This window comes from Sceloporus occidentalis, unplaced genomic scaffold, assembly GCF_023333645.1.
Source record: "Sceloporus occidentalis isolate IW3139 unplaced genomic scaffold, rSceOcc1.0.p SCAF_5, whole genome shotgun sequence".
NCBI classification, from domain to species: domain Eukaryota; kingdom Metazoa; phylum Chordata; class Lepidosauria; order Squamata; family Phrynosomatidae; genus Sceloporus; species Sceloporus occidentalis.
The window spans coordinates 55,343,401-55,364,357 of NW_028316985.1; the positions used below are offsets into that span (position 1 = coordinate 55,343,401).

The following is a 20,957-nucleotide window of genomic DNA, read 5'->3' on the forward strand; positions in this document are numbered from 1 at the left end:
AGAGTATATTAAAAATGAAATGTTTTGCTATATGAAGTGTAATGGCAGCAAACCATCTAATTGATGTCACTATCCAAACCCCCCTCCCCCCAATATATACCAGCTAAAGTTAAACATGTATAAATCCCATCAGTTTCAATAAGGGAGAAAAGAAAGGAAAAGCAAAACAATTAAGTTTCTCTATAAAATCTGAGGCACTTAAAAGTATTTAAATTTTAGCCAAAGGGTTCTAATATGCTGTATCAGTATGCAAAGGTATATCAAATATTTAGATATACCTATGTAACTGGGTTATCTTAACTGCAATTCTACTCAAACTTTGAGTGTGTTAAGGATTGCAGCTCAAGAACATCAGGAAATCAGGAAAAAAATGTAATCCTAATGTTGAACAGTATTCTATACTATCCATTTATTCCTCACATAAATGGTAGTTTCATCGTACAGTATGACTCCTATACTAGTACCCATAGTTTCACTTACTCATGTTTGAAAAAAATACATTCTCTCTAAGCATTTCCTAGGTTCTCCATACTGATTCTATGGTATGTTTCTGGTAGATTTTGAACACAAAAGTTGTGTGTTCTCTCTAGGCATTTCTGCGCCCTCCAGCACAACTTTGTAGTCAACTTCTGCCAGAAGTACAGTAATTCAATTCAAAAGGGTTCACTATTTTCTGTGGTTAGGCCAGTTCCATCAGGCCTTGCCTGAAAAAGAACAAGGCCCTCCCTCCATCCACCATCATCCAGAGGGACGGAAGGGCAGACCAACTCCATTGGGCCTTGCCTGAAAAAGAAGGCCTTCCCTCCATCCACCATCATCCAGTCAGGGATGTAGCCAGGATTTTAGGATGGGGGGGGGGGGGGTTCCAGACTAAGTGCCACCATTATAATGGGGCTTGGGCGCATCATTTTTCTAATGGAAGGGGGGGGGGTCCAGGCCCCATGGACCCCCTCCTTGGCTACGTCCCTGATCCAATGGAAGAGAAGGGTAGGCCAACTCCATCAGGCCTAACCAGAGTTAGAAGAAGGGCCCCTCCCTCCAGTCCATCTGCCTTGGTCCAGGCCTCAGAGGAAGAGAAGATCTGCTGGATTTTTCCCCTTCCCTACTGCCCTTCCCTTCTCCTTTTGTGTCTTATCTTTTTAGATTGTAAGGCTGATGGAAGGGAAATGTCTAATTAACAATTTGTAAGCCACTCTGAGAGCCCTTTGGCTGAAGAGTGGGGAATAAATACTCTAAATAAATACATAAAGCATTTCTCATAAAATCATATTATTCCAAAAATGCAAAATGAAATTTAAATTTCTAACTCAACGTGTCATCTGAGAATCTATATCAGTGGAATGTGACACTTCTATAACACATTTACACTAGATGAATATCAACCAGTGGTTTAAAATATACATGACAGTGCTGCAGCATCCTCTCCTGGTATGGAAGAACAATTTTCTTATATCAATAAGTTTCAATATCAAGATATTAACATCTGACACCTTATTGTGCCTAGAACTAATTTTTCATGAGATAAGCTTCTTGATAAATACGATCTGCACCATATCCAGTGCCTTTGATCTTCCAGCAGAACACATTCAATATCTACAGATTCAATGCCAGGGTGAACTAAATTTGGAGCATGTTTAGTCTTCAGAAATAAACTTAAGTGACAGTACAAAACCCATGCAATGTACACTGCTCCTAATAATTGATATTATCTCATTCTGAAAACAAAAATTTGTTCAAGTTGCTGTTGCTGTGTGCCTTCACATTGTTTCCAACTTTTGGCACCTCTAAGGTGGGGTTTTCTTGGCAAGATGAGTTCAAAGGGGGTTCCCATGGTCTTCCTCTGAGGCTGAGAGTGTGTGACTTGTCCAGTGAATTTCCACGGCCAGTGGAGTCCTAGTGTGCCTAAAAGCCTAACACAACACTGAAATACAAGATCTACTTTCTGAATTCACACTGTTCTGCACTGAACTCACACTGAAAAATAGTTCACATGAAAGTTCTACCTCACAAGTACAGTTGGCCCTCTATATCCACAGATTCACCCATTGCTTGAAAATATTCAAAATAATATAAACTCCACAAAGTAAATCTTGGTTTTGCCACTTTTTATATAAGATACACCATTTTAGTATGCTATTATAGTTCATGGGACTTGAGCATCCACAGATTTTGGTATCCACTGAGGTTCTGGAACCAACCCCCAGAGGATACAAAGGAACCACTGTATTGCCATGTATCTACAGCCACCAGAAAGCCAAAATTCTTCACCACAAAAGAAAATTTTCTCCAGAAAAAAAAAAATATGGGAATGGAGCTGCACAATTACAGTGCTACTGCACACAGAGCAAAAACCAAGTTGCCAAAATACGGATACAATCATAACCAATTTTAATAGCCCCTCATTATCATTATGAAGGAGAACATAAAACTGTTTCTTAAGGTTTTTACTTTTGTATCATCATTTACTTTTGTTTTGTTTTGCAATCCACCTTGATTCAGCAAGGAAAAGGTGGAACATAAATAAATCGTATTATTATTATTATTATTATTATTATTATTACTTTACATATCACTGCAAGAATGTAAAAAAAATCATTCTTTTCATTCATATATTTGTTGGCCATCATCTAGATAGTTTTTAAAAAAACATGAAATACAAAGCTTCAAGTCACATGCATGTTCATAGATCAAAAATTATATATATTAGGGGTATATTCCATCCCTCTACTTTAGCACTGAGTTTGATCAGGATGCTATAATTGCTTCTTTATTCACTTCCAAGTACAAAACTCCAATGATCCTGTCCTAGACTGGGCATGCTACTTCTCCAAACATATTAGCAGAATATTTACCAGCACTGATGATGGGCACATGCCCTATTTTCCTCTTTAATTCTAGCTATAGACATTAATTAAATATTAAACCAAATGCCGTAAATCAAAGCTGAAAGCCAGCAAGGTGCAGTTGTTCAAGTGTTAGACTGTGAAACCAGGATTCAAATCCCCGCTTGGCCATGGAAACCTCTGGGCGACCTTCGGCAACTTACACTCTCTCAGCCTCAAAGGAAAGCAAACACACTCATCCACCCCCCCCCCCAAGAAATCTTTCCAAGAAAACCCTGTCATAGGCTCCCCTTAGGGTCACCATAAATCGGAAATGACTTGAAGGCACACAACAACAAGTTCCTTGGGAAGCAAAGATCAAACTAAAACCCTGCTGGTCTAATCAAATTTATGTTTTTAAAATAAATTCCTCTGTATACAATACATTTTATACATAACACAGTATAATAGGTAACTTAATCTGTGCATATTTTAAATGGATAATACCATAATGATGACTGCAGATGCCTTATATTCAATTTATAGGTGTTTAAAGCATGATTTTTTTGGAGGGGGGAACTGACACACTTTACAGACTCTTTTAGGGAATGCATAAACCCTATATTCTATGAAGCCTGTTGTAATTCTCTTCTCAGTGTTATGTGCATCTTAAATGGATTTGCCTCTCATTTGATATCCTTGTTTGCACAACAGCTTAAGCTGTACCAGAACAAAGCAAAGATTATCCCATGTACATGAACTGGAATTCTATAGTCAAACACTGCCTCCCTATATGCACACAAAAATGCATGTTAAGATAAGTATAGGTTGCAGGTTAATGTCTACATAGATGTACTTTCCATTGGGATATTTTGCAACATGAAGAGGACCTCTTGACTATATCTTGCTGCCACCCCTCTCTAAATCCACTTCTTATATGCATATTCTACCTGTCATTCCAACACACCTTTCCTTATGACAACACAGTAATGTACTAAAACAGTTACTTTACTATTAAAGTCAGTTGTCACACAAGAGAATACCACAGAGACACAACAAAAAGCAACCTGAACATAAGAAACCATGCTAAACTCTTTCATTCAGTCAGTGGTTTTCTGGAGTTTCCTGCGATGGAATTTTGCCATCGCCATGCAAACTTTTTTTTATACGCACTTGGTTTTTGTACACACTCAGATCATATTTCCCAGTGTTCATAAATACAACATGAATGGTTCCAGAATACGGCCTGCATGATCTTGCAGTGTGCTATAAGGAACGTACATGGGACATGATGGAGAGCTGCAATGAAATACCCCAGGTCTCAGGAACTGTCTGCAGTAATCTCAGCGAATGGCATCATGTTTCAGAGATCGCAGCATCTAACTTTGACAGGAGCCTGGACCATGCTGACTCCTAACAATTTCTATGGCAAAGCTCATGGAGGTGGATAAATGTCCAATGTCCTCCTTAAAACCCTGCACAAAGTACCAAGGGCTGCATCAGGATTCACGAGGAAGAGCATCGCATCAGTCAAAGGGATTCGAGAGCACTGGAAGTGAGGGGAGAGATCCTCATAGTCCTCTCCTCTGAATCTATAGTGCACTGAGCAAAGGGCTGCTAGATATCCCCAATTTTACAGAAGTGTCCCCTCCAGATCACCTCTGGGACATGGGAATAGTGGGCCCAAACAAACCCCAACTCCCAGAATTCCATAGCCTTGAGCCAGGGCAGTTAAAGCGGTGCCAAACCGGGTTGTCTCTCCAGTGTGGATGCAGCCCAGACAGCCCCACAGCCAGGGCGACCCTGGGCACTTACAGGAAGGAGGTGAAGGCGCTGAGGTTGGCGGGGAGGCCGCGGAGTCCCAGGTCGGCGCAGTCCACCCTCCAGAGCATGCCGTCCTGCTCGCAGTGACAAGGCGCCGGGCATCCCCTGAGGCGCTTCCCGGAGGAGCTCCGGCTGCCTGCCCTCGGGGCTGAGCCCTCCAGGGAGCCCGGGAAGAGCAGCAGGACGACCGAGAGAAGGAGCAGCAGCGGAAGAAGAGCAAGAAGGCGCGCTTGAGGGGGAGCCCAGCAGCAGCAGCAGGAGGAGGAGGAGGTCTCCATGGTGCCAAGAGGGAAGCAGCAGCAGCAGCAGCAGCCACGGGGCTCTCGGGGGGCTTTCCTAGAGGAGTGGCATCCAGCACCCCTCGCCCGAGGGGAGGGGGGGCAGCTGGGCCCTAAAGCAGGAGCAGAAAGTCCAGGGCAAAAGAAAAAGAGAGAGAGAGACGTCAAACCAAAAACAGGAGAAGAAAGTCGAGTGTAAAAGAAAGAGACAGAGGTAAGGCAGGAATTGGGGCAGAAAGAAGTGGAGGGCAAAAGGAAACGAAAAAAAGAGAGAGAGGTAATGCAGAAATAGGAGCAAAAAAGGGCTAAAAGAAAAAGAGAGGGAAACCCCAAATAGGAGCAGACAGTCGAGGGCTAAAAGAGAGAGAGAGGTAGCTGCCTCTCTCTCTCTCTCTCTCTCTGTTTGTGGGTCAAATAAAGTGGCTGCCAGAGAACTGGAGGGGCTTCGCCTGCGCCTGCTGCTGCTGCTGCCCTGGTGCAGCCTCCAAGCGCAGCGCGCGCAATCAGTGCTGCGGCTCCAGCTCCATCCTCCTCTCCTCCTCCTTCCTCTTCGGGCGCCGCTTTTAAAGGGCCTGAAGACTAAGACGTCGCAGCCCCCGCAGCCCTGGCAGCCCTCCTCTCTGGCCCAGAACCTGGAGGGACAGTGGGTGGGTTCATCATGCGCCCCAGAGAGTGGCAGCAAGGGGGGAGGAGGCGGAGCAGCATCAGTGGGGATGGAGAGAGAGAGGTGCCTGTTTCTGCTTTCCTCAGTCCAGGGTCCAGACCAGTCCTCCTTTTCCAGGACGTCTCCTACTACATTTAAGTCTTCTGTGCAAGAGGGAGTTCCAAATGCCCCCCCCCCTTTCAGCAGGACCCAAAACACAGGGCAGGCACAAGAATGTCTATACCTGCCGCTGGAAGGACAGCAGGGATGGAGCCTCCCCAGGGAGAGAGTCCCAAAGCTTGGGAGCAGCTACTGAGAAGGCCCTCTCTCTTGTTCTCACCAAATGCACCTGAGAGGGGAGTGGGACAAAGAGAAGGGCCTCTCCCAATGATCTCAGGGGGGCTCATACAGGGAGATACGCTCATTCAAATAGCCTGGACCCAAGCCCTATAGGGCTTTATAGATCAAAGTCAGCACTTTGAATTGTGCCTGGAAATGGTCTGACAGACAATGGAGCTGTTGCAACAAGGGAGTTGCATGTTCCCTGTGGCCAGTTCCAGTTAACAGCCTGGCCACAGCTCTTTGGACCAGCTGAACTTTCTGAGCACTTTTCAAAGGCAGCCCCACATAGAGTGCATTATAGTAATCCAGATGGGATATAACCAAGGCATGTACCACCATGCCATGTCCTTCCCCAGGTGTATTTGAGGAAGAATGCACCTGAGGAAGTAGACTGAAGCTCATGCTGCCAATTTCTTTCTTTCATTTAGTCTCAAAGGTGCTACAAGATCTCTCTATGTCCCAGGAGTTGTAGTTTATTGTGGCCCCAGAGCTCTCTGACAGGGAAGGAAGGCCAAATGTCTTCTCACCAAACTACAGTTTCCAGGATTCCCCAGCATTGAGCCAGGGCAGTTAAAGTGGTCTCAAATTGAATTATTTCTGCTGTATTTTTGGACCTAAATAACACAGATCTACTTTTATTTATGTCAGGAATTTGTTTTTAGTCATGTCCTACATGCCAACCTTCTGTCCTCCATTCTGAGCTGAACTCAGAAGCATGGGTTTACTTCTATATAAGGGTTTTGATTTTTTTTAGCTTTTATTTGGTCCTGTCTTGCATTCCTGTCTTCTCTCCAGGAGATATTTCAAAATGGCCTCCATTTTGAGCAGGGCTAAGTAGCATGGATTTACTTTTATGTTAGGCTTTTTTTTAAAAAAGAAGCTTTTATAAGGCCATGCCCTACATTTTCAACCTTCTGCCCTCTCTTCTGAGTAGGAGTCAGAAACATGGATTTACCTTTACTCCATCCAGTCCTGTATTTCAACCTTCTCTCCAGGAGGAATTCCAAAATGTCCTCCATTTGGAGCAGGACAAAGAAACGTGACTATAATTTTGTATCATAAAAGCATGAATATGCTATTTCTGTTACAACATATATTATAGTAGTGGAGCTGTGGTGCTGCAACAAACTGCACTTTCCCAGAATTCCATAGCATGGAGCCATGGCAGTGAAAGTGGTGTCAACAAGAGGATTATTTCCGTAGTGTGGATGCAGTTTGGGGTTGCCCTCTGTCAAAAATGACTTGGAGGCACACAAGAGCAAAACTAGCTATTCAGCAGCTCCTTTTGCCTCATAGCTACCTACACACGTGTGTGTGTGTGTGTGAGAGAGAGAGCATCTCACCTGCCCACCCCACTCCAACCCATCTTGACTCAGGTTACCCCCTTTTTCCCGCCCTTTTCTTTGGCAGAGTCCAGCAGGTGCAGGCCCTGTGGCAAGATAAGCCACACAGAAACTCCCTCCTTTTTTCTTTTCCCCAAGGAAAAGAAAAACCTGCCTCTTGCAGCTGTTCAAGGAGAAGGAGAGCAGCCAGGGTTGAGAGAGAGAGAGAGAGAGAGAGAGAGAAAAAAAGGGGGGGGGGGGAGATTGTGGTTTCATAGAAAAAAATGGGGGGGGGGCTGCTTAATAATATGGAGGAGGAGGAGGAAGAAGAAGAAGAACAGAGGAAGAGCCAGGGGAAGAGAAAAAGGTGGTGGTGGTGGTGGCAGTGAAATGTCACCTTATAGAAAATTTTGGGAGGCTATGAAGGAGGAGGAGCAGGAGGAAGAAAGAAAGAAAGAAAGAAAGAAAAACGGAAGAGAAAACGGGGAGATGTCACCTCATAAAACTTTAGGAGGCTGCTGAAGATAGAGAAAGAAAGGAAGGAAAGAAGGAAAGAACAGGGAAGAGAAAAGAAGAAAACATCGTATAGAAACTTTGGGAGGCTGCTGAAGAAGGAGAAAGAAAGAAAGAAAGAAAGAAAGAAAGAAAGAAAGGGGAAAAGAAAAGGGGGAGACAACACCAACTGATGAAGAAAAAGGAAGGAAGGAAGGAAATAAAGAAGGAAAGGAAAAAAAGAAAAAGAAAGAAAGAAAGAACGGCAGGGAAGAGAAAGTGAGGGGAAAAAACTTTGCCTCATAGAAAAAAGTGGGCAGGGGCTGCTTAAGAAGAAAGAAGAAGAAGAAAGAACAGGAAAGCAACCAGGGGAAGAGAAAGGCAGGGAGAAGAGAGGTCACCTCATGAAAAAATCGGGGGGCTGCGGAAGAACAGGAGAGCAGTTGGAGAAGAGAAAGGAGGGGAGAAAAGACATCACCTTCTAGAAAAAGTTGGGGAGCTGCTCAATGATAATGATAATGATAAATATAACAATGAACGAGGAGAGCAGCCAGGGGAAAAGAAAGGGGGGGGGGAGGAGAAAAAAAGGACATTTCATAGAAAAAATTGGGAGGCTGCTTCATCATCATCATCATCATCAATCATCATCATCATCATCATCAATTTTTTTCCTCCTTTCCTCACAGCTTGAGGTGGAAATACAGTGTGTTAAGATAAAGTGATGACAAGTGGTGTCAAACTGCATTAATTCTGCAGTGTGGCAGCAGCCTGAAAGAGAAAGTGAACCATTAAGCATACAGTGAATTCCATGGCAGAATGGGGATTTGACTTTCCCCAGTTCTGGTCTGATGCTCCAACAACCATGAGAGACAAGAGAACTGTTCAATCTGGAAAGACTACTGAATTTGATGTCAGCCTTTCATGCCTGTGTACTACAGAACAGTTTTCCAGTGTTAAGACTTGCTCATATCTGTGCAGAATTTATATATTTCCTATCAAAATATAAGATGGGATTCCTGAAAAATTCCTGACTGGACTCAAGCAGTGACACTCCTTCTATTGGCTACTGTCACACCAGTTGCCTGCCATACCTTCACTTTTGCCAATAAAGCAGTCCCATTCGCTGTGTGTTTGAACAGCCATGAACTTTGCCAAAGATTTCAACCACTTTGCCTAAGTATAGTTTGCGGAAGGATGCCAACATAGTTGTAGGCAACTGCTAAGTAAATATTTTTTTAAAAGAATGTTGAAATAGTATTTGCATTCTTTTTTGGGTTCTAATAGACATTTCATTTGTTCTAAAAGAGTATAAAGTCCACCGCTTACCTTGTTCTATTGAAACCAATTCAGGCTTGATATCTTTACTTCCTTTTGATAAATGCAATTTGATTAATAATTGAGAGGGTGGAAATAGGATGTCTTGCTGGAATATTATTTATTTTGCATGATTATGTTTAATCATCTAATAGACTAGTATGATATATTAACGTACCTTTATGTAATGGTTGCTAATACAAATATTAACCTTTGAATAAGACTGGAGTGTTTTTTCTCTTTTTTTAAAAAAAACTTACTAGAAGCAGGATGTGATTGGACTGGAACTCTTTGTTTTGCACGGCATGTCAATTATGCATACTTTAAAATTAATCACTTTGAATTATCAGAGAATTTAATTTATGTAAGGTTCCCCATGATATGTGTATGAAGTCACACTCTTAGCACATGCATGTTGGACATGCAATGGCATCCAAATTTATTTACATCCAGTGGGGTTGGCAGAAGTATGCTTCGACAGCCCTTCCTCCTCATAGTAGTATCTCCTGCACCCATGCTGTATTGAGGTTGCTGAGTTCCAGGGGAATTCAAACTGGATAGAGCCACCTTCTTTGAACAGTGATAGAGTCCTCAGCCAGTTTCCAGTACTCCCTTCCCTATCAGCACCTCAACCATATCTGACTTCAGTGGACCCTTAATATTCTGTGTTGAATTTTTAGCTTTTGCTGGGTCTCTTGCACATGCTTATGGTGTTGCTAGCAAGTTGTTATTTCTGCAGAGCAAATATCCATGCATAAGTATTTGAAAACAACACATGACAATACAGTGGTCCCTCCGCATTCGCTGGAGTTAGGGCTGAAGGACCCCTGTGAATGTGGAAAAATAACAAATAAAAAAACCACAATTCTTTTTACCTATGAGAATACCTCTCTAGGAATCTCCAGGTTCTCCAGTGCATCTGCCAGGAGTTAATCATAGAATCATCCCGGAAGACCTACAAATCCCTAGAGAAGTGTTTTCTCTAGGAACTTCTAGGTTCCCCAGCACAACTCTATGGTCAACTTCCAGCTGAATTCCACCTCTCAAAACATACCATGAAGAATGCACTCCAAGTCAGTGCCCAAGCCATATGGCTATATAGTAACAATTAATCTGTCAGTAAGAATGCTATGTAATATAAAATGGAATATAATCCCAATGAGCAGCTATCAGTTAATGTTATGCCTTACATTTTTTTGATAGTGATATTCAGGGGGGAGGAGGAGGAACCTGATAGGTTTGAAACTGTATTTACATTTAACTACTTCTTAAAAAAGCAGTACCCAGTCTGATTTCAGAGTCAGGCTTTAAACAGTGTGTGTGATTAACTGGGTTCCTCATTTTGGGGATATTATATCAATAGATCTTCCTCAAACAAGATTACCTCTTTGAAGAATGTTCAAATACAATATTGTAAGGTGTTGGGTGTTGGAAACGTAGTCATTTACATTCTTTATAAATCTATAATGCTTTTGTTTGGATGAAAGAAAAAACATTTCCCTTAGAACAGGTCTGTATAACTTGGATGTAGGTAGGGACCAAAATTAAAATACGTTAAACTTCTTAGGGCTGGAGACAAAACCTAAATTAAATATTTATTAGTTAATAATAATTAAGAATATTAAATTGAATTAATTAATATTAATTGTGTCCTCTTCCTCCTCTTCCCAGCCTTCTCCTCAGGAGAAAACCAAGCAGCAGAGGAGCCTTGTCTGTCCTTCTCCTGCTCCGCCCAGACCAATCCTTGGGAGAAGGCCAAGCAATGGAGGAGCCTTGAGGGGCAAATATTTGCCCCTCTTCCTCCTCCACTGCCTGACTTCTCAGAAGAAAGCCAGGTGGAGGAGGAGCCTTGTAGGGTGTGTGTTTGGCCATCCTCCTCCACCTGTCCTTCTCCATGGGAGGAGCCTTGTAGGGCAGTGCTAACCAGTCCTCCTCCTCTACTGCCCAGCCTTCTCCTCAGGAGAAAGTGAGGCAGTGGAGAAGATTTTCAGGGCAAGCGTTTGCCTGGCCTCCTCCTCCTCTGCCTGGCCTTCTCAGGAGAAAGCCAGGCAGCAGAGGATGCTTGAAGTTGTTCTATATCCTAAACTGCCGTCTAAAATCCTTTGGTGGGCCACATGCTGCCCCTGGGCCATATATTGTACAGGCCTGCCTTAGAAGTATAATTTCACTTGCCCTATGTAGTAGTAGAACAAGAATGGGGAAGGAAAGAAATGGGGTGGTTTAATTGGGGAGTAGAAGATCTACCACTGTAAGCTACCACTGTAATAGTTATATGTCCCTCAAACACCAGCAATTTGTGATCTGAGAGCCCACCCTGACATTTTGGGCTAAGGTATTTCTCCTTCACACTACTATGGGCTAGTCCTTCTCCATTCCATGGAAGCTTCAAAAGGAAGCACTAACTTGCAAATAAACATTTTAAAAATGATATTTGCTTTAGGTGGCTCTCTAAATTCTCTCTTATGCCTCAGTCGATGATATTTTGAGGGATTCTGCCAAATATGCAAAATATATGAGGCATATGATATGAGGAATCATGTTTCAATACATTTGTTTTTATTGTAATGGTGGATTCCGCTAGTTAAATTGACTAGGATTCTGAATGTAGGGCCATATTTCACAAAACCTTTGAGACAACTATCTAGAGTGCCTAGTTTTCTTAGAAAAGATGGTAATATTCAAAGCCTAGAAGTAAGATGTTACAGCTAAAAATGTTACTTATTACTTTTTGGGAAAATGAGAGGATAATCACATTCCTTCTGTGAATTAGCATAGCATTACATTTTGTATTTGAGTAGCTAAATTTAATCACTGCTCCTAAAAGTTTGATTTAAGGTGGGGGCCATAAGTGGGGATTTCTTACCATTTTTGTATATTGAAGTGTATTTTTTAAAATAAAGAAAACTAATGGGTTACTAATGTCACAAATGCCCTACTCTTTAAATAGTGAGCCATGGATAATGATAACAAATTAATCTTTAGTAGCAGTTAAAAAGCAATGGATTACTGTATTCCAAAGAAGGCATTTTAAGCACTTTAATTTGCTTTGGTGGGAAGTGTATAAAAATGAATTTAGATCGGATTCTTTTAAAAATGAGCTTGAGAAAAGCAGTCTACCTTGTGGTGCATTGCCTAGTAGGTTATGTTTGAGCTCTTCAACTATGCACTTCAAAATAAATATTGCCACTATCTATTGTTTAGAGGATCTATTAAATTTGCAAATGGCATTGCCTGGTACTAAAAATATGAGTTTAAATGAGCATGTCTACTGTTTCATCTTCTAGTATATTTCTAATGGCAGTGGTGAGCTGAAACCTTCATGTGAGAATGGGGACTGAAGACCAAGCAAAAAAACTTAGCAGAAGGAAAAATATTATACTCATTAGTACAGTGTACCCTTGCCTTATGCATGGAATCTGTTCCGGACCCCCCACGTAAGGCAAATTCCATGTAAGTTCAAGCCCCATTGAAAATAATGGGGCTTGTGGACACGGTGCCGTGGGGCACGTGCACCATTTCCTATTTGTCACACAGCTTTCAGCATAAGCTGACAGCCGCATATAGCGCACCCATGTATGATGCAGGCGCACTATATAGCAGTAAAATTTCATTATAGAACTGTATCTACAAAGGGGTGCACTGTATATATTCTAAGCATCTGACAATCTTATTTCTTGAGAAGTCCTCATTCTAAATAATTGCATGCAAATGACAATAATAAATAATGTAATTATACATAAAACTCATGGAAACGGTTGCCATGCAGCCATTCTACACAAACAGGTCTTGCCTAATAGTCTACCTTTCACAAACATGCCAGTATTAAACCAATTTAGCCATTGTGTGTTTCTAAATAAGGAATAAATAAACCCCCACAAGACAAATATTTCATCTTTAAAATACAGCCATATTAAAACAAAAACATTTTTTTAAGAAAAAGCAATTCTTGCATATACTTCATAAATATAATCTATACTCTCTTCACATAAATTGGCCCTTCTGTGTTCAGTGAAACTGAACTTTAACTCTGGTACTTTCTTTGAAAAGGTGAAAGCATGAGCACCCTCTGCTGGTTAATAGAAGTTCTGTGTGGACATGAAATCTCCATCATATTGTTGTGTGGTCCACATGAATAAACACAATGCAGAGAGTCACCAAAATGTTACAAAAATGATACAAAAGCAATGTGAAATTTTAAACTCTCCCATAGCTACAATTCGCTCTCTATATCCACAAATTTTGCATCCACAATTTCAACCATCCATGGCTTGACTATATCCCAAAAAGATACCCCCGAAAGGAAATCTTGACTTTGCCATTTTATATAAGGGACACCATACTTCTGTGTCATTGGGGTATATAATGGAAATTGAATATACATGGATTTTGGTCTCCACAAGGCGTTCTAGAACCAAATCCCAACAGATACCACTAAATTTAACAGGTATCATAGTAGAAAAATCAGGAGATGGGGGAGAAAATGTGTGGATGGGATATACTAATTAATGTGTTTTACTCTAAAGCAGCAAAATAGTTACAGCAGGCAACAAGAAAGGTGTTAAAGTGTTCAGCTTGGTGCGGTATACAGTTAATTGTTTCTCTCCATCCCCCACCAACTCTAGATAACTTTCTATTTCAAAGCATAAAACTTGACTTAGGTCTAATACATATTGCAGAAATATTCCAGTTTCACACTGCTTTAACTGGCTCAGTGCTAGGGAATCCTGGGAATTGTAGTTGATTGTAGCACCAGAGCTCTCTGACAGGGAAGGCTAAATGTCTCACAAAACTAGTTTCCAGAATTCTCTCGGATTCAGTCAGGGCAGTTAAAGCAGTCTCAAACTGGATTATTTCTGCAGTGTTTTGGACCTTGGAGTAGAGAAAGAAAAAAATACATCAGTTTCTGTTATCAGATGAGCTGGCGATGCAATTTAGCTGATGCATTAGGTTAAAAAAAAATTCATCCGAAGGGAAATTCCAAGAGACATGGTTGAAGTTTTCCTTGTGGTGCAGTGGCTGCTAAAAATTTTTCCTGTGTGATGATAAATCCATCCCTTGCCAGTTTTACCACCTCTGTTGTAATATTTTAGTTGGCCTAATAAATGGTCTTATCCTGATTTGCAACTCATAACATACTTATTCTGCACTAAGACACTTCAAATTAAGAGGTCCCTACTTAATTGTTCATAACAAGTGGTTCTAATCTGATAAACTTTTACTGATGTCATAGAGAACATGAACTATTTTATTATTTCTGATATTGTAATTTTTCAGCTTTGATGATGAAAAAATGATGCTATTTATGTATGAGGGAAGGTAGAGGATGGGGGACTTGGTGATGTCTCATTCACAGGGTCATTAGTACTTGAGATTGACTCAAAAGCAGCAGCAACAACAACAACAACATGCAATAACAGAAAAGGGCAATTATTACCACAATATTATTACCACAATATTATTTTTATTTCTGTCTTAATTTATCTTTACCTAAATGCTCTCCACTGGTCCAATCTGATCACTCACATGGATTTCTATACAAATAAATTTGTCTTTGACACATAATGCCACTCCCTACTTTTTCCCTGTCTTCTTTTTGTTTTTGCAGGTTATATCCTTCAGTAGTTATGTTATCCCACCAAGTCTCTATTATACAGTCAGCCCTCGGTATCCGCATGGAATCCATTCCGGATCCTCCTATGGATGCCACAATCCACAGATGCTCAAATCCCACTGTTCTCAATGGTGGTGCACCATTAGGGACAGCGGGACTTTGCCCCAGCCACCTGAAGCCTGCCTTGCCACTTTCATGGTGGTGGACAGCAGGGGGTTACATCCTCTTCCTTCTCCTCCCTCCACTGCTTTTCTTTCCACCCTTTCTTACTTCTCCTCCTTCTTCCTCCTTTTCCCTCTGCCACTTTTGCTTCCCCTTCCTCCTCTTCCTCCTCCCTCCACTACCTCTTCCTTCTGCCTCCTTCTGCCTCCTTCTGCCTCCTCCCTCCCCTCCTCCTCTCCTCTCCCCCCCTCCTCCACCTTTTCCTCCTCTGCTACTACCCCCCATGTGGACTCGCCATCCACAGATGCTGGGATCCACAGATGGCAAGTTCATGGATACGGAGGGCCTATTGTACCTATAAAGTATCGATTAAAAACTATTAAAAATATATAAATCGAAACTGTAGTAGCCCCACATCCATTTAAAAACACAAAAAGGTGAGATTAAAACAGTATTAAAGCAACAAAACCAATACTGCACAATAAAAAGCAAATTTCTTATAAAACCAATAGATTGCCCGAAATTTGTGGAATAGAAAAAGCTTTACCTACTGCTTTAAAAAGACAGCAAAGAAGGAGACATTCTAGCTTCCCTTGGAAAAGAGCCTTGAAGCCTTGGTGCAGTTACTAAGAAAGCCCCATCCCACATTCCACCAGAAGTGCCTGTGAAGGTTGTGAGATAGAGAAAAGTCCCCCCCCCCCCAAAAAAAAAGATATTGGAGTGTGGGCAAGCTCATATGGGGAGGTATGGTCCATCAAATAGCCTGGGTTTGAACTGTATAAAGATTTGTAGCCTATAACCAGTACTTTGAATTGTACAGACTGGCAGCCAGAACTGTTTCAATAAGGGAGTGATGTACTCCATGTAGCCAGTTCAAGTTAACAATTTGGCTGCAATTCTTTGGACCAGTTGAAGTTTTGAACACTCTTCAAAGGGAGCCCCACATAGAGTATGTTACTGTAATCCAAAGGGGATAGATCTAAGGCATGTGTCACTGTGGCCATGTCAGATGTCCCAATGATGTAACTAGCTTCAATTGATTTAATTAACTTTCTAGGTTGAAGGGCGGAATTGGATTGAAAACATGGTAAAATTATTGTAAGGCAATTTTATTCAGACAGTTTCACTTGGTGTAACAGCAACATTCTCTGGGGAGAACTGGTTTTTAACCCATCAAGCTATTTCTGAATGATACGAAATTTCACCTCTCACCACACAATAGTACATTCAAACAAAATGCTTAGCATGAATTAAAATAGTGAAATCAAGCCACAGTTTTAACACATAACAGTAAACACCAGAATTGACCCAAATGAGTGTGTTTAGTTTCATGTGCAGACATTTGAAGAAATCAGATTTAAGCTTTAAGCAAACGAAGGACTCCAGCATGACATGAATGCTAAGAGAATGTAAATGTTTTAGAACCAATGCCTCATACATTTCTGCTTGAAAACTGACATTTTTCCTTATAGGAAGAAAAATGATCTAGTATGAAATGCAATATTAAGGTTTGCATAAAATGCTGAGAGCATTTTATAGTTCTCAAATATATTTTAAAATCTTATCTGTTGCCTGTGGAGCATTTTGCTACCTCCTGCTGAGCAAGACAGACATTGTTTTTTATGACTATGTTCTAAAATCTTAGAAAAAAGTATGATGGAATGCAATATTACCATTATTCATCTCTCAGGAATGAAGTTTAATATATGTGTTTGTACACATGTGCGCACATGCACAGACACGCAAAATCGTTCAGGCAAACTAGAGTTCATTACCCCTAGAACATGATGAACTAAAAGAAAATGGAATAGGAACAGGAATCCCAGTGTTGATATCATAGAATCATAGAATCATAGAATCATAGAATCATAGAATCGTAGAGTTGGAAGAGACCGCAAGGGCCATCCAGTCCAACCCCTTGCCATGCAGGAAATCCAAATCAAAGCATCCCTGACAGATGGCCATCCAGCCTCTGTTTAAAGACCTCCAAGGAAGGAGACTCTATCACCTTCCGAGGAAGTGCATTCCACTGTCGAACAGCCCTTACTGTCAGGAAGTTCCTCCTAATGTTCAGGTGGAATCTCTTTTCCTGTAGCTTGCATCCATTGTTCCGGGTCCTGTTCTCTGGAGCAGCAGAAAACAAGCTTGCTCCCTCCTCAATATGACATCCTTTCAAATATTTAAACAGGGCTATCATATCACCTCTTAACCTTCTTTTCTCCAGGCTAAACATCCCCAGCTCCCTAAGTCGTTCCTCATAGGGCATGGTTTCCAGACCCTTCACCATTTTTGTCGCCCTCCTTTGGACACGCTCCAGTTTCTCAATGTCCTTTCTGAATTGTGGCGCCCAGAACTGGACACAATATTCTAGGTGGGGCCTGACCAAAGCAGAATACAGTGGCACTATTACTTCTCTTGATCTAGACACTATACTAGATATCTCAGTTGTTTTTGTTGTTTGACTGTTTTGTGATGAGTGCCATCTAGGATGTTATATCTACTTTACATTTTTGTGTGTGCTTTTGTTAAAATGATATTCTTAAGACACTTTTTTGGGGGAAAGCTGGTGCATGTCAGGAGGCAGAATGCCAAACCATAAGCGTATCTGGAATACTGAATGGTGTATATTAGAATCATAGACTGCTGCCACACTACAGAATTAATGCAGCTTGACACCACTTTAACTGTCATTGCTCCATCTTATGGAATCCTGGGATTTATAGTGGCATTAGAGGTCTCTGACAGAGAAGGCTAAATATCTTACAAAATTACAAATCCCAGAATTTCATAGCATTGAGCCATAGCAATTAAAGAGGTGTCAAAGCCTCAGAAAATTAAAGCTCATAGGGATTCCAAGGCCCATTTTGTCAATGCCAGTGTAGAAATCCACAACATGGATTCTGTTTGTTTATCTTACCTAAGATACCTAAGATAATCTCTTTTCCTCAGTGGGCCTTGTGGAATTTAACAGATGATTTAAATTTGCATTTTAAATAGAATTGTTGTAATTTTAAAAACTTTTGTACTAATAATACAGTTGGCCTTCTGTTTTTGTGGGGGATTCATTCCAGCCCCCCCCCCAAAGTGGAGACTAGCCAATATTCAAGCCCCAGAGGGTTGAATGGGGTGTGTGCCCACAAGTGCATGCATGGTGTGCGCCATGGGGGTGTGCCCCATTGGAAATAATGGAGATCGCCCCTCTGTGAGTATTCAAGACCGCAGACCTCACATCTGCAAGAAAGGAGGGGCAACTGTATTTTTAGTTGTATTGTGTTGTAATTTGTTGTAAGCTGCCTCAACTCCTGTACTGGGATAAAAATAAAACAAAATAAAGATATGTCTATATGTCCATTCTTGTTTTTTGGTTAATTTGTTTCCCCTTGCATAGACAATATTTCTCCTTATTAGAGTTTTCCAAGACTTGAGAAACATGTTTTCCAACCATTTAAAAATATTCTCAAATAGTATTTTCATCTCTATTTTATGCGACATGTTCAAGCAATATGGAGAGAATGGGTAAGCAGAGATTGCTCTAAGTTGTGTTCATATATTTGCAGAATAGCCACTGCACTACAGTGGATGGCCTTTGAATACAGAGCAACAATGGGTTAACATTAAGAAATATGGGGTAGGTTGAATTCTTAACTGAATGTAAAATCTTGTTGTTGGCCATTATGCTGTTTTTTCTTTTAGTGCAGATTTGTTTAATTTTTCCCCATGCTGCCCTGGGATATTTTTAAAAAGCTATATATGGCTTTGTGAGGGGTCATCCTCTGCTATATGTTTCTTCTTATTATTTAAAATCTTGGAGATGAAGCCCATCTTCAGGGTCATCATCCAAGGCAGTACCAGGACCTTTTTGGTGGTGGTAACACAACAAGTGAACTCACTCTGAAAGAAAGTTACATACCATCAGAACTTTATAATAAATTGTTAAAATATTCCTATTTTGTTAATATCCCATGTTTGAAGTTGCTGGAATAATGTTTATGCCACCATTTTGCTCTTGATGTGGTTTGATTCCAGTGCTGGAAACCACAGGCCTGATGCCACAAGCTGTGGTATCAGTGTGGAAACTTATAGCACTGCATGGCAATGACCTAAAATACAGATGTTACAATAGTGCAATATCTTGTCAACAGGAAATCATTTTTGATACTCAGCGCTTCTTGGAACAGACCTGCATAACAGCAAAGTGATAATGAATCTAGAAGAATAATCTTCCTACCACCATATACTAAGATGCTTACACATATACAAATATTAAAAAGCTGGTTGAAAGTATGAGTATGAAATAAATAGAGGGAAATCTGTGTTGCCAAAGTGTGCTCCTGTTCAGCAAAGGGCATTATAATTACTACTCAATTGTGGAGTTTTAGTTCTTGGACAATGGATATATGTTGCTATTAAAAATGCATATGATAACATTCACAGTCCAACACATGTGTTGCACTAAGATCTTTGGAAAACATTTCTTATACTCACTGACAATTCAAACAAAGCAAAGGTACACTGCCAAATCTGATAAAAATATCAAACGGATATAGAAGTCTAAAAGCATTACTGATCACTTTCCAAGGTGCTGTTGCTCTAGCATTCTTCCACCAGATGTACTTTGGGCTCTCCTGTAGACTTGTATGTACTTCATAGCTGGTAAGTGGATTAGAGATATTGTATTCCGTTAACAGTTGGCTTTTATCTTCTCAAATGAGAAATTACCATTAGAAAAATAAATTTCATTGCCTTTTGTTCCTATACTTCTTAAGTATTGCTTTTAATCTCTACATTAATGTGGTTATACAAGCTAATGTTCAATTGTACCCTACCAAGACAGTACAGCTTTTCCCAATCAGGAAAATCCCAATCTCCAGATGTGATGGACCACAACTCCAGTCACACTCATCCCAAACAATGACCTAGAAGGCACTACATTATGAAATATTGGAATAAAATGTATGTATGTATGTATGTATGTATTTCAGATTATACCTTTCTTGTACTACAAGGCCTGGAAAACACAGTTTCACTTGATCTGATAACATCTCATTTTGACTACTGCTATGAGTTGTACATGGGGCTATGTTTAAAAACAGATTGGAAATTAAAGTTGGTCCACATAGGACTGAAAGTGTGCTAACTGGAATAAGGTGGCTACTATATATTTATGTACATGCTGGCTTTGTCCTTTGCACTGGCTCCCCTGTCATTCCCCAGGCTCTTTTTAAAGTAGTACTTTCACTCTCCAGTCCCTAAACAGTGTGTGTCTGCACTGTCAGAAACACTGCTTTGCCTTTCTTTGTTTGGAATGAGTTGGAATGATGGCTCTTGAGGTCTCTTCCAACTGTATGATTCTATAATTCTACATGCAAATCTTCAGAGACTCAAGGAAAGGGCCCAGTAATGAAAAACCTTTACAGAAAGCCAAGTTTTACCTGCTATCTCCACTGTGGTCTTTTAAAAACCAATTGAAGACCTTTCTCTTCACCTAGGATCTAGGTGAGCAAAGGGCAGCTTGTGGGCTGTGTATGACCTGCCGACGTATTTGTGGGACACCTGAAGTCTTTGCCAACCCACCTGCCCCAGGAAAGACCAGTCATTCTGAGCTTATATCCTAGCCCAAGGCTGAGCAACAGTCTAGGAATACAAACCTTGCTGTTGCTGCAAACTGAAATTCAGTCATGCACTGGCTGAAAAGGCACTTACATTGTAAAACAACGCATATGGACATCCTGTTTTGAAGCCAATTAGTACTTCCTGGAGGCTTCAGATCAAATGTGAGCTTTGTTTTGGTGACCACCATGGCATATAGGGTTCCCAAGTCTCAGGGCCTGGACCGTCTTTTACAATTGTTAGGGTAAGGGGAGAAATCTGAGGGCAAGAGCCTTGACTTGAAAAATGTGTATATATACATTTTCTTCATTTGTTAGAAAAATTCTCTTGAAATTGCAGTTCATGCTTAAGGTACTATGTTTAGTGGCATCACCAAGGCGATCTCCCTTGTAACAACATCCTTGTTATATCACCTGGGACAACACAAGGAGTTGTCCCTAAGTCTCAGTTTGGCCATCACATCTCAGGGCCTGGGTGCTCCTGATCTGGCAAGTCTACTGGCATATTTGGCATTAACCATGGTGGCCCAGTGGAAGG

General features: G+C 41.0%; 1 protein-coding gene across 4 annotated transcripts in view; it reads right to left on the reverse strand.

The window, feature by feature from the left end:
- Positions 1-5,003, reverse strand: part of LGR5 (leucine rich repeat containing G protein-coupled receptor 5) — a 90,298-nt gene extending 85,295 nt beyond the window's left edge. For all 4 annotated transcript variants that reach the window (XM_089524108.1, XM_089524107.1, XM_089524106.1 and 1 more), the window contains exon 1: positions 4,638-5,003. In XM_089524108.1, coding sequence (XP_089380234.1) covers positions 4,638-4,924 — 287 coding nt within the window. In that variant the 5' untranslated portion in view covers positions 4,925-5,003. The remainder of the gene's footprint in view (positions 1-4,637) is intronic.
- Positions 5,004-20,957: the final 15,954 nt, after the last annotated feature.